Source organism: Anomaloglossus baeobatrachus, chromosome 3 (genome assembly GCF_048569485.1).
Source record: "Anomaloglossus baeobatrachus isolate aAnoBae1 chromosome 3, aAnoBae1.hap1, whole genome shotgun sequence".
Taxonomy (NCBI): domain Eukaryota; kingdom Metazoa; phylum Chordata; class Amphibia; order Anura; family Aromobatidae; genus Anomaloglossus; species Anomaloglossus baeobatrachus.
Genome location: NC_134355.1, coordinates 146,187,700 through 146,210,384, shown reverse-complemented (window position 1 = coordinate 146,210,384; position 22,685 = coordinate 146,187,700). Strand labels below are relative to the sequence as shown.

General features: G+C 44.2%; 1 protein-coding gene across 7 annotated transcripts in view; it reads left to right on the top strand.

The window, feature by feature from the left end:
• BIRC6 (baculoviral IAP repeat containing 6) overlaps positions 1 to 22,685 on the top strand; it is a 533,701-nt gene that overhangs the window by 58,640 nt on the left and 452,376 nt on the right. For all 7 annotated transcript variants that reach the window (XM_075339505.1, XM_075339507.1, XM_075339508.1 and 4 more), the window contains exons 2-10: positions 3,846 to 4,027; positions 14,285 to 14,422; positions 17,052 to 17,245; positions 18,426 to 18,537; positions 18,624 to 18,706; positions 19,882 to 20,104; positions 20,200 to 20,384; positions 21,553 to 21,611; positions 21,978 to 22,685. The exon at positions 21,978 to 22,685 is cut by the window's right edge and continues 687 nt beyond it. In XM_075339505.1, coding sequence (XP_075195620.1) covers positions 3,846 to 4,027; positions 14,285 to 14,422; positions 17,052 to 17,245; positions 18,426 to 18,537; positions 18,624 to 18,706; positions 19,882 to 20,104; positions 20,200 to 20,384; positions 21,553 to 21,611; positions 21,978 to 22,685 — 1,884 coding nt within the window. The remainder of the gene's footprint in view (positions 1 to 3,845; positions 4,028 to 14,284; positions 14,423 to 17,051; positions 17,246 to 18,425; positions 18,538 to 18,623; positions 18,707 to 19,881; positions 20,105 to 20,199; positions 20,385 to 21,552; positions 21,612 to 21,977) is intronic.

The following is a 22,685-nucleotide window of genomic DNA, read 5'->3' as shown; positions in this document are numbered from 1 at the left end:
CTTTAAGGTCTCTACACGTTTTACTTGAATATTTAGTACCGCCTTTTGTAGCCTTTTTATATAACTTTGCATTTAGTCTTGTTGAGTTGGTTATGGAATGGTTTCACAAGTGTCCATGCACGTTATAGAAACGTTGGGCAAACTTGCCAATTTTGGCAGGACCGGATAAGCATCTGTGAATGTGCCCTGTCTCTAGTGGTGGCAGATGTCCTGGAAAAGAAGGGCCAGGTTTCTTCTTTTCCTCCTCTGAGAGGGGGAAACACATGTATGCTTGGCCAAGCTGAGCATGCATATGTATTGGCGCGTCGGCCGGCCAGACACTCGCTCAGTGCAGTCGATAGTGTTGGTTGCTGTTTTGCATTTGTTTTTCTGTCCATAATGACTGTATGGTGATCTCTCCTGAATCCCGTGGATTGACACTCTTGCATTTAGCGGCTGAGCAGGCTTTTAGAGAAGGGGTGATCTAATCCTTCTGAATAAGAAGTTTTTAGCGTGTGTCAAACAAGTGCAGCTTATAGAGTTTCCCGCCTATGTCTGCTATTGTAGGGTCTCTACAGGAAAGCGTTGTTTATCCTCTTATTGTAACCACCATATTGTGATTCCCAGTTTAATCTTCGCAGTATGGAGCCTCCTGCGGAGACCTGCACCGAGACTGCCGGGCAGAGCTGCTGCACACACAGCGCACACACAGCGCACACACAGCGCACACACAGCGCACACACAGCGCACACACAGCGCACACACAAGTACACACAGCACACACAGCACACACAGCTCACACAGCTCACACACAGCACACACAGCTCACACACAGCACACACAGCTCACACACAGCACACACAGCACACACACAGCACACACACAGCACACACACAGCACACACAGCTCACACAGCTCACACAGCTCACACAGCTCTCACAGCTCTCACAGCTCTCACAGCTCTCACAGCTCACACAGCTCACACAGCTCACACAGCACACACAGCACACACAGCTCACACAGCTCACACACAGCTCACACACAGCTCACACACAGCTCACACACAGCTCACACACAGCTCACACACAGCACACACACAGCACACACACAGCACACACACAGCACACACAGCTCACACAGCTCACACAGCTCTCACAGCTCTCACAGCTCTCACAGCACACACAGCTCACACAGCTCACACAGCGCACACAGCGCACACAGCGCACACAGCGCACACAGCGCACACAGCGCACACACAGCACACACAGCACACACAGCTCACACAGCGCACACACAGCACACACAGCACACGGCTCCTCACAACTCTGTACATATTCATATTACGTTTTAACTTAGTTCAAAGGGAATAAAAAATGAGTGTTCATTTATTATTAAAAATGACCGGTTGATGCTGAGATCTACACCTTATACCTTATGTAATGTTGCTGGTCTCCCATATAGCCTGTAGAAGACGTCTATAAAGACATGTATCCAAACATGGCAGTGCAGAGAGCAATTTAGTCATCACAACGCCCAGTTTATAGGACTTATTACATACCACGATATTAACTTAATATTTGATATCTATGAGGTCAGAGAGGGGTGGTCTGTACCTTTGCTGGTATTCTGGCGCCTTACAGCTTGCTTCTGCATGACATTTCTCCTGTTTACAGTGTCCATAGTATGTCAGGATGCAAGTATGGTCCCTCCATCTTACCCAGGGAATCATGTAATAGTATTGTTGAGAAAAGTGAGATACTTTGTTGCTGATCTACATAGAGGATTGAGAATTGAGAAAAGGAATCCCATCTGAGGCAGCATGATCTAGGGGCAGAGATGCTGATTCCAGGAATGTATCGCTCGCTGGGCTTCTTGGTATAGTTTTTATAAAATCCATGTTTCCTCTGCTCCACATGCCCCAGTTCTCTGAATGCGGAGCTGTGTATAAAGCTAAGGACACACTGGCATTATTGCGAGTGCATCGCATGACACTCGACTCCTGCTCTGCTGTGAGTGTAAGCCAAGTGTCATGCCACTGGGCTGCGAGCCTGTGATCGGTGCACAGCTGGGGGGGAGAGGGAGGGATTCGTCTCCCTATCTCCTCCATTGTCAGCTGATGCTTATATCGCACTGCACTCCGGGGTAATGCGAGGGTAGTGCAAGGTTTCTCTCGCACCCATAGACTTTTATGAGTGCGAGTGAAAGCAAATCGAATTCCACTGGCAGCATGTTGTGATTGTTTTCTCGGTCCGATTAGAGTAACATAGGTCCGGGTGGAATGCGTTTTTTTTTATTTTTTTGTGCATTGTTTTTATAATCTCATTCCACTTGCTCCGTCTAGCCTAACCCTCCCCACTCACAGAACTGATTAATAAATATATATATATGTGTGTAATATTTAGATATATCTATATAGATATATCCATAGCTTTCTATATAATATACTCGCGTGCGCACACACACACACGATATAGATAGAGAGATAGAGATATAGATAGATATATTACACACACAGTGGAACCTTGCATTACGAGCATAATTGGTTCCGGGAGTGTGCTCTTAAACCAAGTTACTCTTGTATCAAAGCAAATTTTCCCATAGGAAGTAATTGAAACGCAGACAATTTGTTCCACAACCCAAAAATACTTACTGTATTTATCCAGTTATTACAGTAATACAAAATGTACTGTATTCATATAAAATTATTACAGTCACTAATACAAAATACTGTACAATGCAGTAAAAACATAAAGCAAATGAAACTGCACATTAGCCTACAATAGAATTGTTTGTATGCGAGAGGGACAGTATAAGCAATGTACTGCACTGGTTAGCAGAAAGAGACTGTACAATGGTATATACTGAATACAATATACAGCACATATGTAAAGAAAGTTGCCTTTAGAGCGCGGTGATAGGACAGAACCGGGAGTGGTGCACAGTGAGTATTTGCTCTTATTGCAAAGCATTGCTCTTAAACCAAGTTACAAATTTATAAAAAGCTTTGCTTGGCTTGCAAAATGCTCTCAAACCAAGTTACTCTTAAACCAAGGTACCACTGTGTGTGTGTGTGTGTGTGTGTGTGTGTGTATATATATTATATTATGTATATATGTATGTGTAATATATTACACACACACATATATATACACACACACACACTAGTGTGTATGTGTGTGTATATATGTGTGTGTGTATATTTATATAATATAATTATATGTATATGTATTTTATGATCTTGTAAGTCACTTACTGGTACTGTATGGTGGAATTTAAAGCATCACTCCAGCATCTCTGTCGCCGGAGGTCACTGTCAATGCATTCCTATGGGAGCCTCGTTCTGGCTGTTTTATAGAGATGCACTGAGTGCTTGTGACATAACTTCTGACATCCGGACAGTCGGAAGTTACGGGCACAAGATGGCGCTGCAGGACCGGGGTGGCATTGAGAAACATGGAAACCTCGGAGGAATTGTATAACGCAGGGGACTTAGATTTAAAGCGCCACCCCAGCGCTTAAAGCAAAACCAAAATTCTAGAGTGGTGCTTTAAACTAAATTCTGAATACTCGGGGGAACAGCCGAAGTAAAATCAGAGCCAATACTGGTTACTTTTAACCTAGTGACAGGTCCTCCTAAAACACAAAGCATCGTATGGGCGTTGAGACCCTTCATCCTGTACTACATGACTCGATAATGTTGCTTCCATTCAAATGGCTCCAGATCGATGTCCAATGTTTTTACCCTCTGCCCCAGATATATTTTGCTTGGTTCTAGGTGCACATAGGGAACAATCATTCATTAGAATAATTGTAAATTCAACCTTTGTTCTAAATTTCCCTAAATGATTGTTTTGTGTATTCAACAGCAAAGCCTGGCGGTCGGGTGAAGTGTCAGTATTTTCCAACTGTGGATAAAGTGATCTTTGTGGATGACTATGCAGTGGGCTGTCGGAAGGATCTAAATGGCATTTTATTATTAGACACCGCACTTCAGACTCCAGTCTCCAAGTCAGAAGATGTAGTCCAGCTAGAATTGCCCGTTACGGAGGTAAGCCCGGCATACGACACTCACAGCTCTACTATTTCTCTGAGCATGCATTGTTTGCCGGATTACTGTGCGGAGAGAAACACTATTTATAGAGGTTGTCTGGGACTTAAACATTGATGGCCCCTATCCTTAGGATCGGTCATCAATGTGTGATCGATGAAGGGGTGCGACATCCAGCACCCCTACCAGTCGGCTGTTAGCAGTGCTGGCAGCAGGAACTGATCAGTTGCAGAGCTGCACAACTCCGGCAATGAAGAAGTGGCCACAACCAGGTACTGCACATGTACGCCTATTGGCTTAATTCCGGGCTGCTGCCACTATACAGCTGATGGAGAGGTGGTGTGCCGCTCTGCAACTGAGCATCATCGGCCAGCACTGGGAACTGCTGCGTGTCGCATCCCCACCGATCAGACATTAATGACCTATTTTAAGGATACGTCATCAGTGGCAAAGTCCTGGACAATCCCTAATTTTGTAGTTCTTTAAATTATATTTATGATGTATATGATGTGTTTAAAGGGAGCCTGTCAGGTCCCCTGTGCCCCCAGAACCAGCAGGAGTTGAGTACCAACTAAATCCCCTTCCTAACAGTGCCTTTTTTACATTGCACACAAGCAAATCTTTAGAAAAACTAATTCTAAAGTCCGTTTATGATATACAAATGGCCTTCTTGATTTGTCGATGGGGCTTTAATTCCCCAGATTTGTCCTCCCACTTAGCATGTTATCATGGCCCTACCTTCTGAAGACTTCTGGTCATGTTCAGTGCGCCTCTCCTATGCCGGGACGTGTACACCCGGCTTCAGAAGCTGTGATATGTGGGAACAAAGCGGTGCACATGTGCAAGCTTGTATAGCTCTTGTAAGTCATGTTATCGCGCCGTCAGGGGTGTGATAAAATGCTAGTTTGGTTGATCGGTCTGGGGAATTAACGCCCCATCGACTAGTCAAAGGGGCCATTTGTATATCATGAGCAGACTTTACAAATACTATTTCTAAAGATCTATTTGTGTGCAATGTAATAAAGGGACTGTTAGGAAGGGAATTTAGCTGGGTTGACCCAGCTGCAGGTTCTGGGGGCACGGGGTCCTGACAGGCTCCCCTTAATTGATTTAGTTACTCTGAATTTCTCAATGTGAATGCCATGATTTTACCTGTGCAATATAAAATATTCCCCTCTGCTTTGTAACCCCTCCTGCCGTTCTTTGTACCTTTTTTGTTTTTCTCCTACCTTTCTTCCAAGAATCATTATTGTTTGTTTATGGAAGGTTGTGTTTTTTGGTTTTGTTATTTGCAAAATATGACACCATTTATTTTATAAAATGTTGTGAAGACAAAATAAAAAAAAAAAATGCAAAGTACAGTGAAATGGTGAGGGGGGGGGGAGCAAACACAATTTTTTTTTTTTGTTTCACTTTCACTTTTGTGCAAGAAATGACCTTCCAACGTGATTTTCCAGGTCTCTACTATTATGTTGGTACAGAACTTGAATTTTTGTGTCCTTTAACTGTTTTTTCTTTTTCTATCACAGATTTTTTTTGGAGATTTCAGTTTTAAACTTGTGATTGGGTGCTTGTACTATACGCTTCAATATCTTAGTATTGCAGTATGAAGCGAAAATCACTGTCTTCTATAAAGCACAGCTTGTAGATGAGCTTCACATGATTTCCAAAATAGCTGCAACTTATCAGACCCATGGCTGCCATAGATCCCTCAAAATTGCAGTGATTGAGGGTCAATAGACATCCAAACACGCTCCATGCAGATACTGGCATTTAATTGCTGGTGTCATTTAGAGGGCTAAACGTTGGAGATCGGCGTTGGCTCTTATTGCTGTTGTAGAGGCAGATGCTGGCTGTACAAGGCTGTGTGCGTACGCTGAGTATTTGGTTGCAGAGATTTTTGCTCCAAATCTACATCTACTGGCAGAAAAAGAACAGCTGCATTTTTACTCCATTTTTGATGCATTATTGCCATTTTTTTATGCTTTTGTGGTGGAAAAATGCTGGCATAAATGCACCAAGAATTGACATGCTGCGGTTTATGTTCTGCACCAAATCTGCAAGGGAAAATATGCAACAAGTGCACAACGCTTCAGAATTTTCATAGACTTTGCTGGCATAATAATAGGCAAGCAGATTTGTGCACATAGCCTTAATCAGCGAACACCTTCCCTGTGTATAGGTGCAAGTACTGTGTACTCTGTGCTACTTGATATACCGTAATAGTATGTCATGTAGCAAGAAGAGGTTGATGGGTGCTTTTAACTTTAGTGGCATATTTAAAGGGGTTTTCACACAAAGTACATTTTAATCAATAGAGCTTAGAATAATAAGTTCCACAATTAGATGTTAATAAAATGTTCCTGTGCTGAGATCTTATATATGTGCCCCTGCAATTTACTGTGTAATGGCCATGTCTGACTGTTCAGGGACATGTTCTGATCATACCACATCTCTTGGGATTATCTCATAGATGTGTCTGTGCGATGTACTGTGTAATGGCTGTGTCTGACTGTACAGGTATACAATAGGATAAAGAGTTGCACACTAGTCACAATGTAATTTTACATTGACTGGTGTGCAACTCTCTATCCTATTGTATAGTTATATTTTTTGAGTTTTGCACCTTGTTCACACCATTGGAGTTCCAGACATACACTCTTTAATTTGACTGTACAGGGACATGGTCTGATCATACCACAGCTCCTGGGATAATCTTTTGTGTCCCTGCGATGTACTGTGTAATGGCCGTGTCTGACTGTACAGGTCATATGATCAGACCATGTCCATCTCCTGCGCTGGGGAAGAATCAAAATTCTCCTTTTAACTGTGTATACATGCACTAATAAAATATTAATTACTTAAAGCATTGTGGTTACATTAAATAGTTATTCCCTTCTTCATAGATGGGTTTGGACGCACACTGTTTACAAAAACAAGCACTTTTACAATTTGATTCTGGAAATTTACAACCGTTCTTGTGATATTAACATTCTTGTGTAGAGTTTTGTTGCTTCGGAGACTGACCACCACTGCTGTCCAGGTAATAAGCACTCCTTGTTAAAAGAAATCTGTCACCAGGTTTTTGCTCCCCCAATTCAGAGCAGAATAATGTAGAGGCAGAGACCCTGATTCCAGTTGTGTCACTTACTGAGCTGTTTGCTGTAATTTTCATAAAATCACTGTTCTCTCTGCTGCAGATCTAGCAGTTATCCAGAGCTCATGAATATGCTGGACTACTTGGCAGCAGGACAAGGAGTCTTCTAATGATCCACTCCACTGCTGATTAAACAGTGATTTTATCAAAACTACACTAAGCAGCCTAGTAAGTGGCACATCGCTGGAATCAGGATCTCTGCCCTCGTATTATGTTGCTCTCAGATTAGGTGCTAAAAACCTGGGGACCAATTCCCTTTAAAGCTGACCATGATTAGGGGTAATGCCACGTGTGACAGCAATTTTGGCCAGCTTAAAAACAGTACTGACATGGTGACCAGAAAAGCACTTGTAAGCACTGCGCGTGTTCTGCTGTCTGGCCTGGAGACAGACCTCTGCCAATGAGCTTTAATCAAAAGCAATGTGTTAATGTGTCAAGAATGTCTGAAAAGTTTAAGAAAATTGCAAAATTGCTTCTATTTACAAGCATTAATCAACAAGATGATGGGAATAGCCCTTTTTTTTATTAAAAGGGTGGTTTACTCATATTATTTATTTTCTAGATCGATATGTTTGAGAAACAATGTTACCCTCAAATACCTTATGTTGGCAATAGTGCCTGTGAGAGGAGCTATTGCAGATTGCGTTTCCCCATGCCTGACCCCTGGGCTCCGTGCCCTCGAGGATCCGGTGATGTTAAGTGCCTGTTGACCTGACATCACTACGGCCGGCCCCGATCTTCCTGAGTCACTGGGCTGTGGGCGGTGTTTCACGGCTCGTAACAGCCCAGTCTGTGTCCTGCTTGCAGCGCTCTGCTGTGAGGGAGCTGGGAGCTAATGGGCTGTGACGCTGCGCTGTGCTGAGCAGTGAAACACCGCCCACAGCCCATCACTCACAAACACTGCGGCCGGCCACGATGATGTCAGGTAACAGGAACTTGACGTGACCTCACTGGATCCCCGAGGTCACGGAGCCTGGGGGTCAGGCATGGGGAACAGCGGTCTGCAATAGCGCCTCTCACAGGCACTATTGTCAACATAAGGTATTTGAGAGAAACATTCTCTCTCAACACAATATCGATCTAGAAAATAAAAAATATGGGTGAACCACCCCTTTTAAGGGTTTTTTTTTTTTTTTTTTGGGTGTATGTACTGATTTGATGTTTCCCCCTTGGTTTATGGTGATCACTCATCTTTTAACTAGTTCAAGACTAGGCCATTTACCAGATTCCTGACCTGGCCCATTTGATTTTTCGTAGATGCAGTTCAAAGTGCTGTAACATTTTCTCTTATTAAAGAAGTTGTCCAGTTACCAAAACTGATTTTTTTTTTTTTCTGATAAATCTTGCCAATATGTGCCCCTCAACACATCTATTATGTTTTTTTCAGCAAAATTACCTTTTATTGTGCACTAGCAGCACATGCTGATTGCTGGCTCCAGCTCTGATGGGGTTAATCTCTCCTCTGACTTCCTGTGTTCAGTTCCTACAAGTCCCAGAATTCTTTGTGGCTCTAGGGCGGTGTCTAGCTTATCTAACACACCCACTGTGTCTAATACACCCACTCTGCTCTCCGACCAAACCCTCCTCCCTGCCTCTTCCCAGTGGATGTGCACTGAGAGAAATCACAGATACAGCAGCTCTGCACAGCCAGGGGAAGAAAGTGTGTGTGTGTGTGTGTGTGTGTGTGTGTTTTTGTGTGTGTGTGAGTGTGTGTACAGAAATTATGATTATTAGTCTGCGCATGTGAAAATAATAATTGGGGAAAAAAAAGTGAGGTGGTGATGAGATTGCTTTTTTCCCTCTTGCCTAGTCTGTGTGTCGTCCGTATCATCCGTAAACCGCATATGACCGGATCCTGTGGATTAAATCTGCAGCGCATGCAACCGTTATTTTACCGGATCCTTCTGCAGCGGGACACAGAATTTATCGGCCGGTGCTGGAATCAGCTGACTCCTGATCTCACAGCCCGCACACGCTGCAATGGCTGCAGGTGGGCTCATTCACATGACCGTTCCGTGTGTCCTGGTCAGTTCCTGTTTTTTTGCGGCCCCTCAAACAGGACCATATTTTCAATGTCTTTTGTGTAGGATCGGATGGTACACGGTAGCACTTCCATGTGCATCCGATCCTACAAAAAAAAACATCGGATGCTGTATGTCCGCTCCGTTATTATGGAACATGTCCTATTCTGTTCCGTAATAACGAACCGTGACTCAATACAAGTCAATGGGTCCGCAAAATTCCCGGAAGCAACACTGAAGCACTTCCATGTGACTTCCGTTGGGTGCCCGTGCAGTCAGTGTCACGCTCCAGCCCCAGCCCCGCGGCTGCCCGCTCAGCAGTGTCAGCAGCGGCCCGCACTGCAGTGTCATCAGCCGCGGGGATGACCAGCGCTACCGTCAAGAGGTTAGTAATTTCATTACCTACGGTGATGAAGTCCTGCCCTCCTGACGTCAGCGGTCGTCACTGCCTTCTATGCCCGCCGCTTGTCACATCACCTCTCGCTGTCGACCCGATACTGTGACTAGTGGTGACGTCACGGGCCGCTTGCGATACTTGGTTTGTGAAGGCGGCGGTCATTGAACTCAGTGACAGCGCTGCTGTCAGGAGTTCATCGATCATCGCAGGTAATATACCTCGCTAACCTCCTGATAGCAGCACTCGTCATGCCCTGCAGTGACCTGGGCTGACCTATTGATGTTACCTCAGGTCACTGCATTGCTCTCCCAGCAAATAGGGAACATTCTGTTCTTCATTGACTGGGACATTGACTATGGTATGGATCATCGTGGGACCCCCTTGGATTACACCAGACCTGGATTTGTTTTTCTTTCTAATAAATTGGTGAAAGAGGGAATGTGTTGGGGAGTGTTTTTTCAAATAAAAATGTTTGTTGTCTTTTTTTTTTTTTTTTTTTATTACTGCCTGGGTTGGTGATGTCGGGTATCTGATACACGCCTGACATCACTAACTCCAATGCTTGATGCCAGGTGACATTACACATCTGGTATTAACCCCATATATTACCCCGTTTGCCACCGCACCAGGGCAACGGGATGAGATGGCGCAAAGCACCAGGACTGGCACATTTAATGGATGCGCTAGTTCTGGGGCGGCTGCAGCCTGCTATTTTTAGGCTGGGGAGTGTCTAATAACTGTGAACCTCCCTAGTCTGAGAATACCAGACCACAGCTGTCCGCTTTACCTTGGCTGGTGATCCAATTTTGGGGGACCCCATGTTTTTTGTTTTAAATTATTTATTTAATTTAAAATAACAGCGTGGGGTGCCCTCTGTTTTGGATTACCAGCCAAGGTGAAGCTGCCAGCTGTGGTTTGCAGGCTGCAGCCGTTTCCTTTACCCTAGCTGGCTACAAAAGATAGGGGGACCGCATGTCATTTTTTTTTATTATTTATTTATTTTTTGGCTAAATACAAGGCTAAGCACCCTTTACTGCCACATGAAAGTCACAAAAGGGTGCCAGCTTAGAATATGCAGGGGGTAAGACATTATATATGTATTTCTTTATCTATCTATCTATACATTCATTCATTCATTCATCCCTCTGTCTCTATATCTATCTATTCATCTCTATATCTACTCATCTATTTATCTTTCTTGCTGCTTCCGGTTTTTGCGGTCCGCAAAAAAAACAGAAGGCACGCAGATGTCACACTGATGCCACTAGGATGCATCCATGAAAAAAAGGACCGTTTTTTGTGGCCCGCAAAAACGGAACGGTGATGTGAATGTAGCCTTAACAGCAGTCGCTGCCTGCTGCCGGTCACATGTGACCGTGTGCTGGCTGTGTGTACAGGAGTTCAGCTGAGTTCAGATCAGCTGACTCAAGTGTCGGCCGATTAGGCTGGGGCCACACGGGGATTACTGCGATCCCCTCGCATTACACTCGGCTCACGCTCAGTACAGCAGAGCTGAGTGTCATGCGTGTGTCCCTGCGACTGAGGTCCGACTCTGCGAGCAGACCTCCGCAGCGGGGGCGGACCGGCACTCGAGGGGTGGGCCAGCACTGAGGAGGGGTGGGAGGGATTTCTCTCCCTCTCTCCTCCGTAGTCCACCGATGTACCGCAAGTGCAGTGCGATTTTTCTCTCGCCACATACACTTGAATGGGTAAAAGACAGTCTTGCATTACAGTTGTAGCATGCTGCGATTGTTTTCTCGGTCCAATTAGGGCGGAGAAAATAATCGCTCATGTGTGCTGACACACAGGCTAATATTGGTCCGAGTGGAATGTGATGTTTGATCACACTCCACTCGCACTGTTTTTCTCGCCGTGTGGCTTAGACCTTACTTGTTCTATGTCCCCCTGCATCCATCGCAGCATGTGCAGGCTGGAGTTCAGCTGAGTTCAGATCAGCTGACTCCAGTGCTGGACTGAACTCCGCTGACCTCACAGCCCGTACACGCTGCAATGGATGCAGGGGGACACAGAACAAGTAATCGGCCGACACTGGAGTCATCTGATTACTAGGGATGAATTGAGCAGTAAAATGCTCTGGTGCTCGATGGGCGAAGCCCATGTCGATTTTTTTTTTTTTTTTTTTTTAAAAATTCATTAAAAATAAAAAATAAAAAAAAAAAATCACATTGTTTGTGGGCTCCCCGCTGCATTTTCTATTGTTAAGGGTAACCCAAGCAGCTACTGGCTGCTAACCCCAGCTGCTTGGTGTTACTTTCACTGGCAATAGAAATCCAGGGAAGCATTTTTTTTTATAAAGGTTTTTGCCTGAAAACTTTTTTAAAAAAATGAAGTGGGCTTCGCCATATTTTTGTATGCTAGCCAGGTACAGCAGGCAGCTACGGGCTACCCCCAACCCCCAGCTGCCTATTTGTACCTGGCTGGAAACCAAAAATATAGAGAAGCCCTTTTTTTTTTTTTTTTTTTATTTCCTGAATTTCATGAAATAATTAAAAAAAAAAAATGACATGGGCTTCGCCGAATTTTTGAGTCCAGCCAGGTACAACTATGCAGCTGGGGATTGGAATCCGCAGTGAAGGCTGCCCAAACTTTCTGGGCCCCCCCGCTGCGAATTGCAGTCCACAGCCGCCCCAGAAAATGGCGCTTTCATAGAAGCGCCATCTTCTGGCGCTGTATCCAACTCTTCCAGTGGCCCTGGTGGCAGGTGGCACGCTGGGTAATAAGGGGTTAATATGTTTTACCAGCTGGTATAAAGCCCGAGATTCTTAATGTCAGGCCAAGTTTGACCTGGCCATTAAGAATCTCCAATAAAGGGTTTAAAAAAAAAAAAAAGACCACACAGAGAAAAAAACTTTATTAGAAATAAATACACAGACACAGTAGGGACTCCATGTTTATTACTCCCTCTCACCCCTCCACGATGGAGAGATTTCTGTACTGACCATGCCAGGAGAGAGAGAGCGAGGGGGGGGGAGGAAAAGAGAGCGAGGGAAAAGAGAGAGAGCGAGGGGGGGAGGAGGAAAAGAGAGCTGGGGGGAAGAGCGAGGGGGGGAGAGCGAGGGGAGGGGGAAGAGAGCGAGGGGGGGTTAGAGAGCGAGGGAAGAGAAGAGAGTGGGGAAAGAAGAGGGGGGAGGGGGGAGGGCAGAGGTGCTCTGTCACCAACTGTCTCCACTCTGTGACTTGTGGTGCAGGTGACAGAGTGCAGACAGTTGGTCCCATGCAGCAGGACAGATGGCAGAGCACAGCGGTGACATGCCTGTCAGTGTCTTGCTGCTGGGAGGAGCAGATGATCACACTGCCACATACTTACGTGCAGGGGGGATTTCAGCTGAAGAAACAACGGCCCCCCCACCCACCCTGTACTGCACACTGGCACCCCGTGCCTCACCATCTGCAGGACGCCGGCTCCACACTGACGTCCTCCGGATCCTCCCCTCGATACTGGGCTGTGATGTGCGGTAGTCACCGCCCACAGCCCTGTCACTCAATCTGAGTGGTGCCAGCCTCCTCTGACGTACCCGTCTTGTTTGAGAGCCCGGAAATGCCGGGACGTCAGAGGATGCTGGCGGCCACAGCTCCAGGGGGTCATGTGACCGGCACTGAGCGTACAGGATAGCGCCGCTCAGTGCCAGAACTGGAAACAGAAGCCAATGGAGAAAACGCCTAGAAAGGTAAGTAGAACTCCTACAGAAAATAAAAAAAATGGGTGAACCACCCCTTTAAGATATTGTAATGATGTTTGCACTTATTTCTCCCTCTTCCCCCCCCACCCCTTGGTACATGTGACAGGTTTTTTTTTGTTTTTCCCCTCCCCCCTCTTTCTTTTAAATTCTCATACCCCCGATCTTAGATGAGATCTGTGGAACAATAGGAAATGTCTTTCATTTTTTCCCCTTATCTGCTGTAACATTTTTCTTATCTTTTAGATATTGGATACTTTTTTTTTTTTCTCTCACCCCCCCCCTCCCCCACCCAATGGGGAATAGTATAGTAACAATGATTCTATTTGGCTGTAGCTTTTTTTTTTTTATGAATTATCTATGAAAGGAATTTCAACATTTGCATACTTTTTTTTTTTTTTTTACATTTTTTTTCTTTCTCTGTAACTCGAGCTAGCATATTAGTCTCCAGTTATAGTGGAATTGCAGCCTACTGGGTGCATATCAGGGAAGACTGGATCTCCTAGTACCCAGGAACCCCCTGCTCCCTCCCTATACCCAGTAATCACATGACTGTGGGGTCTTGAGGAGCAAATACTGTTCCTCCTACTGTCTGCACAGCTCTTGTTCTGCGCTGTGGGTACAGCAATCAAGAAGGCAGAGATGGTAATTACCAGTATATGCCTTCTTGGCTGTGTCAGCAGGCTCCTGCTCCTGCTCTTGCATGCTCCCTCGCTCCTGCTACACTATGAAGAGATGTTTCAGTGCATGAATCACTGAAATGCTTAAAGTCAATAGGTGGTCTAGAAACTGTTTAGGGGCTAATACTTGTCGTGTGTGAACTAAGCCTCATGGCCGGTTACGTTATGCAACCATTTAGATTCTCCACTCACCGGTTTCTTTTCTCTGTTGCTTTATTTCTTTGGTTTCCGTTTTGTTTTGCTGTATACTCCTCTCGCCTGTGTCTTCTCTTCTCATTCTGATGTGATTTTGTATATATTACAGGTGCAGCAGTTGTTATCGGCGTGCCTGGAGAAGATCGATGTGTCTAGTGCTGAAGGTTATGATCTGTTTATTATGCAACTAAAAGACGGCTTTAAAAATACCTCACACGAAACCGCAGCGAATCATAAAGTTGCCAAGGTAAGGAACCTTCCTGGATTTTTCTGACCCCTTTTTATAAATTCTCTAAGTGTCAGACGGGCAATGTCTACCTTCTTCTGTGTCAGGCTTGTGTTCAGCTCAGACGCCTATTTGCACTCACAGACATCAATCATACAAAAACATTAATAAAAAATGAAAATAGCCTTCGACTTCCCATATCTAGGTCTAGAAATAAGTCTGTGCGGGCACCATTGCCTTTGTGCATGTAACACCAGATGATTAGTTCAGTTCCTAGTGTGATGGTGACACTGGCGGGCTCTTGTTAGGAGAAGGCGGCGTTCCAATCATTTCCTAGTAAATTCTCTGGCTCTCTGTGTGGCCATATGGTCACCTATTGGTGCCAGTGCTACGTTGCTACTTACAAGGTAATTTTCTGATATACAGCATGTCTCTATCCATTTTAATGATCTGTTTTAAATATTCACTACATGCATATGACACTAGTCATAGGGTAATAATGCAGGTTTAAATCTATCTGACAGCCATATGCTCCCCGGAGCGAGTAGGGAAGCTTTTCTAAATGATATTTTCCATTACTGTACCCAGTACTTTGAAACCCACAAGATGGAAGTGTGAAATCAGGCTTCTGATTTTACTACATTTTTATTTTTTTCCCTCCATTGTTGTGCTTTTACAGACTATGGCCCCGATTCATCAAAGCAGTTTTGGCATAAATTTCTTTGAAAAGTCGCCAAACTTTTGCTCCTTCACTCCAGTTTTTCGCAACTCTACCAAATGGTCGATGTAAGAGCGTTATGCCACAGCCTGTCTAATTCATGACTGCGTTCCTTACTCCAGGAGTCAAGGACTCTAAGGCTATGTGCCCACGGGACTCTGTATCCGCGGATTTATCCGCAGGTACGTCAGCAGGTTTCCCGCAGCTGCTCCCCGGAATCCACAGGTATTTTTACCTGCGGTAGTACAACAAAATATCTGTGGTAAACCTGCGGGCGTTCGTGCGACTTACCTGCGGAAGTCCCGGACTCTATCTCCATAATGGAGGGCCAGGACATCCGCAGGAATAATTGACATGCAGTTATGTGCGGCTGCGGGACATCCGCAGCATATTCTGCAGTCGCATATGGACACAGCACTCCCCATGTCCCATAGGATAACATGGGGAGTGTCTGTAGTTGCTGAAACCTGCAGATTTATCTAGAAAATCCGCAGATTTTCTGCAGATAAATCCGCAGGTATTTTCTCCCGTGGGCACATAGCCTTATAAGATTTCTGGCACATGATGGCCATGATTCCAATATGCACTCTCAAGACCAGAAATAAAATCTCTGGCCTTAAGGAATCGGGGCCCATTTCTTTACAAGGAAACGGACTGCAACAAATTCCAGCATCTGCTTACTGATCGTGTGCCCCGTTTTTTTATGTTGCGGTCCTTCGCGCATCTTCTGGTCACATCACATCACAAAATCCTAAACTTTTGAATTGCCTTTTTCTGTTAGATCATACAAACCCTAACAACCTGTCAATCCATGGCACCCCTAGCATTTTTTCGAATCTCTGATAATATCCACCTAATGATCCAGTGCTCATTGCTTCGGTCCCACTGCTCATATGTTCTTACATAAGGGTGGCGTAGTGATTCTTGCTATTGTGCTGGCGAGCCAGGAAGAATCGGTGAATGAGAAGAGGCTCCTCGCCAGCACGGAGCATGCTATGTGCCTTTTTATTGAGAATGAAGTAAAAGTTATAGCGTTAATTTAAAGAAAAATTAAGCTTATTGAGCGTGGTGTTTTGCCTGATCTTTGTGATGTTTAAGGGAACCTGACAGCCTGTAAATACCTCTTTGTGGACAGAACAGAATGGTGTAGAGAATAAAAAGCTGAATGAGCACAATGATACATAGGTTTGTTTGGAAAAGATTCAGTATTTGTTGGCATCCTTGGTGTTTGTATACATCTGATTCTTGTGGTCTGTGCCACTATTGATTTAATGGCTGTGTCTGCGTGCACATTGTCATACAGGCAAGACTGTCAGTCTCAGTTGTACGGCCCAAGGACTTGTGTGCACAGAAATACCATGGATTTCAATGAATAAAATGCAAGTTTTGCTTCAACTTTTCCCATCAAAATGTATTTTGATCTTCTCTGCTCCTCCTGCGGTATAAGTTCCTGCCTCCGGATCCGATACCCTTGTCAAGATGACAGGTTCCCTTTAACATTGGACACTCTCTTTTTGGAAAGGTGTTTGAAAGTTATCTCTTATCTGCTGGACAAGGGAAAACTCCCCGATTGTTGGTCTGACCTCTGGTGCCTCCAAGGATCATGAGAAGCGGGCTCTGAAGAGCTGTAGTCGATCTTGTGCAGCGCTCTTGGCTCTGAGCTGCTTTTGGTTCGTGTTGATCACTTCCATAAGAATCTATGAAGCAGCACTGCTCATGATCAACTACTGCTCCATCCACATGGGGCTCCTTAGATCCCCGGATCTTGGGATCTATGGGGTTTCCTCCTAAAATTGCCCCCGTGATCAAAAACTCCTCCCCTATCCCATGGATAAAATATAACTTTCAAACTTGAGATTACCGTGTTATCTGGACTTCACTCATATTCAATTTGTCCTTTTTTTTTTTTTCTTAACCCCCCCCCTCCCCCAGTGGGCGACGGTCACATTTCATCTTCCTCATCATGTGTTAAAGTCGGTCACTGGTGCCATCGTGAACGAGCTGAAGAAGATAAATCAAAATATTGCCGCCCTGCCTGTAGCATCGTCTATAATGGACAGACTGTCCTACCTATTGCCTAGCGCAAGGCCAGAGCTTGGCGTGGGACCTGGACGCTCTGTGGATCGGTATGCTCTACACATGTAGATATGTATCGTGTAGTATTTTAAAGTTTGTTCGCTTTTCTTTTACTGTATAACTTTTGTCTTAGACATTCGGCAAGGGGGATTCTACCTCTAATATGGAGTGAAAGCTTTCACAAAAGAAAAGCTTAAAGAAAAAAAAAAAGACTGTAGCGTATTGTATGTTAGTAATGACTTGTATCCAACATCTTTTCACAGCTATTTTCTTCTGCAAAAAAAGTGGGGGGAAAAAACATTAAAGGGAACCTGTGACCACTTTTTTGGCCTATAAGCTGCGGCCAACACCACCGGGCTCTTGTATACAGCATTCTAACATGCTGTATATAAGAGCCCAGGCCACCGTGAAAACATAAAAAACACTTTATAATACTAACGGTCGCACAGTGGGCCTTATGGGCGTCTCCGATGCCGGCGCCTCCTCTTTCAGCCATCTTCGTCCTCTTTCTGAAGCCTGTGTGCATGACGCGGCTGCATTATACACACTCACCGGTCCTACGCAGGCGCACTACAATATTTTGATCTGCCCTGCTCAGAGCAGATCAAAGTGCGCCTGCTCAGGACCTGAATGCCGGCGAGTGTGTATGTCGTTGGACGCGTCATGCACCGCGGCTAGAGAAGGAGCACAAAGATGGCCGAAAGAGGCGGTGCCGGCACCGGTGACGCCCATATGGCCCACCGCGCAACCGTTAGGTAAGTATTATAAAGTGTTTATGTTCTCACAGCGGCCTGGGCTGTTATATACAGCATGTTAGAATGTTGTATATAAGAGCCCGGTGGTGGTGGCCGCAGCTTATAGGCCAAAAAAGTGGTGACTGGTGCCCTTTAATAAATCCATAATTTTATAAAAAAAAAAATGTTGTGCAAGGAGCATAAGGCTGATTTCACATTGTGTTTTTGCTTATGTTCAGTGGTCCCGTCTGGGCCGAAACTTGTTTTGCGATAGAGATTGGACAGAGGCCTCGATGGGACCATTGAACCTAGATAAAAACGCAATGTGATGGGGGCCTAAGGAGATATAGATAGAGAGCCAGGAATGTGAATGCTGCTTTCTTGTTTGGAACGGTCTTAAGAAATGCTGTGAAGACTAACAAATCAGAACCATAGTCCTTAAGATGAGCTTTTTCTGTGGCGACACACCAAAAGTTCTTGTTTACCTTTCTGCTAGGTCTTTGATGTATAGTGAAGCAAATAGACGAGAGACGTTCACGTCTTGGCCTCATGTTGGCTACAGGTGGGCTCAGCCGGACCCTATGGCTCAAGCAGGTTTTTACCATCAGGTGAGATCCAGTTTATTCTGAACAGTCAGTTCACTTTCTTATGTATTGAATTATATATATATATTTTTCTCTTTGTCTTTTTACAGCCAGCTTCCTCAGGAGATGATCGTGCCATGTGTTTCACATGTAGTGTATGTTTAGTTTGCTGGGAACCCACAGACGAACCCTGGCAAGTGAAATTTTCTTTTTGCCTTCTAACAGGGCGCCAGATGTGAATTTTCTTACCTAAAGGGAACCTGCACCTTGGAAAATGCTTTTTTACCTTCAAATATGGGGTTAATCTGTAGGTAACTAGAGTAATACTGCTGCCCACCACCTTACAAAATGACCTTATTTCATCCCGGGAACTGACGCCTTTTAGTCATAGGAGTGTGCACAAACCTAATAACACATCCCAGCACTTAGATTGACAGCTTGCTCTGCATATACCCTGAAAAGATGGTTGTCACACAAAGTGCTAGTGCATGCTTACTGCAGTGAGCAATAACTGTAGCCGCACCCCTATGACTGAAAGCTGGTGGCTTCCTGGAGGAAATAAGTTAATTTCCTCCTGGTAGCCACACTTTCAGTTCAGCAGCTGGGCAGCATTGTAATTCTAGTTATCTGCAAATTAATTCTATATCTGCAGGGAAATGGCGTTTTTGCAGTTGACCGATTACCTTTAAACGGATATATACGAGTGAACTCCTTTTCCATTTTCTGGTGTATTTTATCCTATAGTCACACAGTATTCTGCTTTTATACTATTTTTTTTTTTTTTTTTTTTTGGGGTCCACATAATCTGTTAAAAAAATAAATAAAACAAAACACAATGTTCTAATAAGAAATAGATGTATTTGTTAAGAACTTTTTACACAGTTTATGTACAATGCTTTTAGTTGCTACACATCAGTGTCAGCTCATACTGTTGTAAGTGATGAAAATTGTGGCGTGAACAGGCATTTGCACCTACCCTTAGGTCTCTAGGCGTATGGGAAAATGCAGACAGTATAAATAATATGTATATTATATCTGCGATAACTCCCTTAATCTTCTCCTTTTATGTTACTTTTCTTTAAGTTGGCTGCAGCAGGAGCCTCCCCCCACCTTGTCTGTAAAAGGATAACAACATTTTTATTTCTCTCTCATGCCAAAAATGGATCAGCTCATTTGGAGATAGTGTAGAAATTACAAAGAACCCAGGGAACAGTTAGAAACGTAGAAAATCCTGCAAACAGTTGTTACAAGGATATGTCCTCCCTGCTTTTAGCTTTCATCTTTAGGATTAGTGTACTTTTGTTAACTGTTTTGTGTATAAGTAATGCTTGTGATGAAAATCTTGAATTTTATTTTCCCTCCCTCAAGGTCTGAACATGAGAGACATTCCCCAAACTGCCCGTTTGTAAAAGGTGAACATACTCAGAATGTACCCCTCTCCGTCACTCTTGCAACCTGCCCTGCCCAGTTCCCCTGCACAGACGGCACAGATAGAATATCCTGCTTTGGGGTGGGGAACTGTCCTCACTTTCTAGCTGCTGCAACAAAAAGAGGCAAGATTTGCGTGTGGGATGTATCGAAGCTTATGAAGGTACTCGCTCTCTACAGCTCTATGGTTAATCGGTAACTAAATACCCGGATCAGTAACTAATCAATGTTCAATGGTGCGTTTCATCTCTTTTCAAGGTGCACTTAAAATTTGAAGTAAATCCATATGATCCTGCAATAGTGCAGCTGCTCGTCCTCGCTGGTGACACAAGTACCACGACCACCACCACCGCAACCACCACGGTGGAGACTCGGAGGCCAACACTTGCTTGGTTAGAAGATTCATCCAGCTGCTCAGATATCCCAAAGTTAGAGGGAGACAGGTGATACGGATGTAACATTTTATCAGTACATATCACAACGTATGAAGAAATACACCTTAAGGGTCTGTGCACACTGGGAAAATGTGTTTAAGTAGAATTCGCACCCTCTGGCATAATTCTGCACCTGCAACAAAAAAACACTCAAAATCCGCATGCGGTTTTACCGTGGATTTGCTGGGGTTTTGGTGTGGTTTTTCTGCGGTTTTTAACCATTATTTAATGGCAAAACAGCATGTACCTGCGGAAAAGAAGTGACATGCCACTTCTTACTACAAAACTTTTACAAAACCTGTAGAGAAAAAAAACGCAGTGTGCGCGCACAGTATTTTGGATTTCTCATAGATTTTACTGGAGAAGCACTGCAGGAAGGTTATGAACAAAAACCGCACCTTTACTGCGAAAAAAAATGTGGCAAATCCAAGGCAAAAAACGCAGTGTGCGCACAGGGCCTTAATGACATTCCTTCCTCGGTATTCATGAGATGCAACAAATAGCAATTGATAGTTTTCTCATTATTATGCGCTGTAATCGTGAGAAAGCTGTTAGTATGTGGATTGTAGGACCGGGGAAGCTGGAGCTCATAAATATGACGAGTCTTTAATCAGTTTGTAACTTTTCAAAGGTGATTTTTATTAAACAGAATGAATTTTGCCAAGTAAGTGACACGTTGCTATAAGTAGGGTGTCTTATCACTATTTTGTAATAGACACCCTGCGACTGAGAACCTTTTTAAATGCCAATTTATGGGCCATACAACTAAAGCCTTATAATTAATCTGTCAATAGGTTTCGTTACCCCATCTGAGAGCAGCGTGAAATAGGGGTAGAGACCCTGATTCCAGCAATTACTGGGCTACTTGCTTCAGATTTGATACAACCACTGTTCATCAACTGCAGATTTACAGTTCTCTAAATGCTGACATCTGTATAACCCTGCCCACACCACTGATTGATAGCTTTCTGCCTATGCACAGGGTACACTAGAGCTTTAGACCCAATGTCTAGGGGAATGAGGGCCCAATGATCACAGTTAGCACCAATGCTGTAGTTTGGTGATTAAATTTCTGTTGTGGTTTAACCCTTTTTAATATGAATATTTTCATTTTTAACTTATTTTTCCTATATTTTTTCTTTTTGCTAAATCTTTTATTTATCTATTTATATTTTAGTGACGATTTGCTTGATGATTCAGATAGTGAAGATCGTTCAAGATCTGATTCTGTAACAGGTAATTTTTTCCTTATAATATCGTTCACAGCTCATTTTCCATTGTTAATTCTGTTAATATACAGGGAGCCGTGATACAGGCATGGGATAATCCTATGGCTGTCAGAGGTTCACGGTCATTGCAACGTTGTCAGATGGACGTGATCAGGTTTGTTGTAAGAATCTTTGTAAAGCATGGTGTTTTCCGCTATTGGGCATGGTGAGAGCAATGATATGTATGAAGCCGTCCTACCATGGAGCTAAGATTCTACTTAATCCAAGCAGGAAAGCCCCTTTGTAAAGTCATTTATCACTGGCGTTGTTTCCTTATTCACGCATTGCTCCCCCCCTTGTTTGCTGTACTCTCATAGCTGTTTGTCTTGCACAGGACACACTTCTCAAAAGGAAACTCTGGAGATGAGCCTGGATATCACCGCTCTTAGTATACTGCAGCAGCCGGAGAAGCTACAGTGGGAGATTGTGGCTAATGTTCTTGAGGATACTGTAAAGGACTTAGAAGAACTTGGTGCAAATCCTTCTTTAGTTGGTTGCAAAAATGAAAAGACCAAGGAAAAACATTTAGAACAGCACAACATTCCCTTTCCTTGCTTACTAACTGGTGGTTTACTGACATATAAGTCCCCCGTATCCTCCCCCACAAGTAGCAATTCTCGTAGGTCACTTGATGCTTTAAACAGGACTCCAGGTGAGAGCTCCTCAGAGCAGGGCTCCACTGACAATGAATCTGGCACAAACTCTGACCTTAACTCTCCTTTAGTGAAAAGGACGCTCCCCGTTTTGCTGCTTTATAGCATTAAAGAGTCCGATGAAAAAGCAGGGAAACTTTTTACTCATATGAACAATATTATGAGCAAAAGTCTTCATGATGATGGATTTACTGTCCCACAAATCATTGAGATGGAACTTGATAACCAGGAGCACTTACTTCTTCAAGACCCCCCTGTCACATACATCCAGCAGTTTGCCGAGGCCACAGCCAGTCTGACGTCCCCTGACACAGACAAGTGGACGTCTATGGTCCCTAAGCCGGGGACCCTGGTGCAGTGTATGCGGCTGCCTAAGTTTGCCGAGGAGG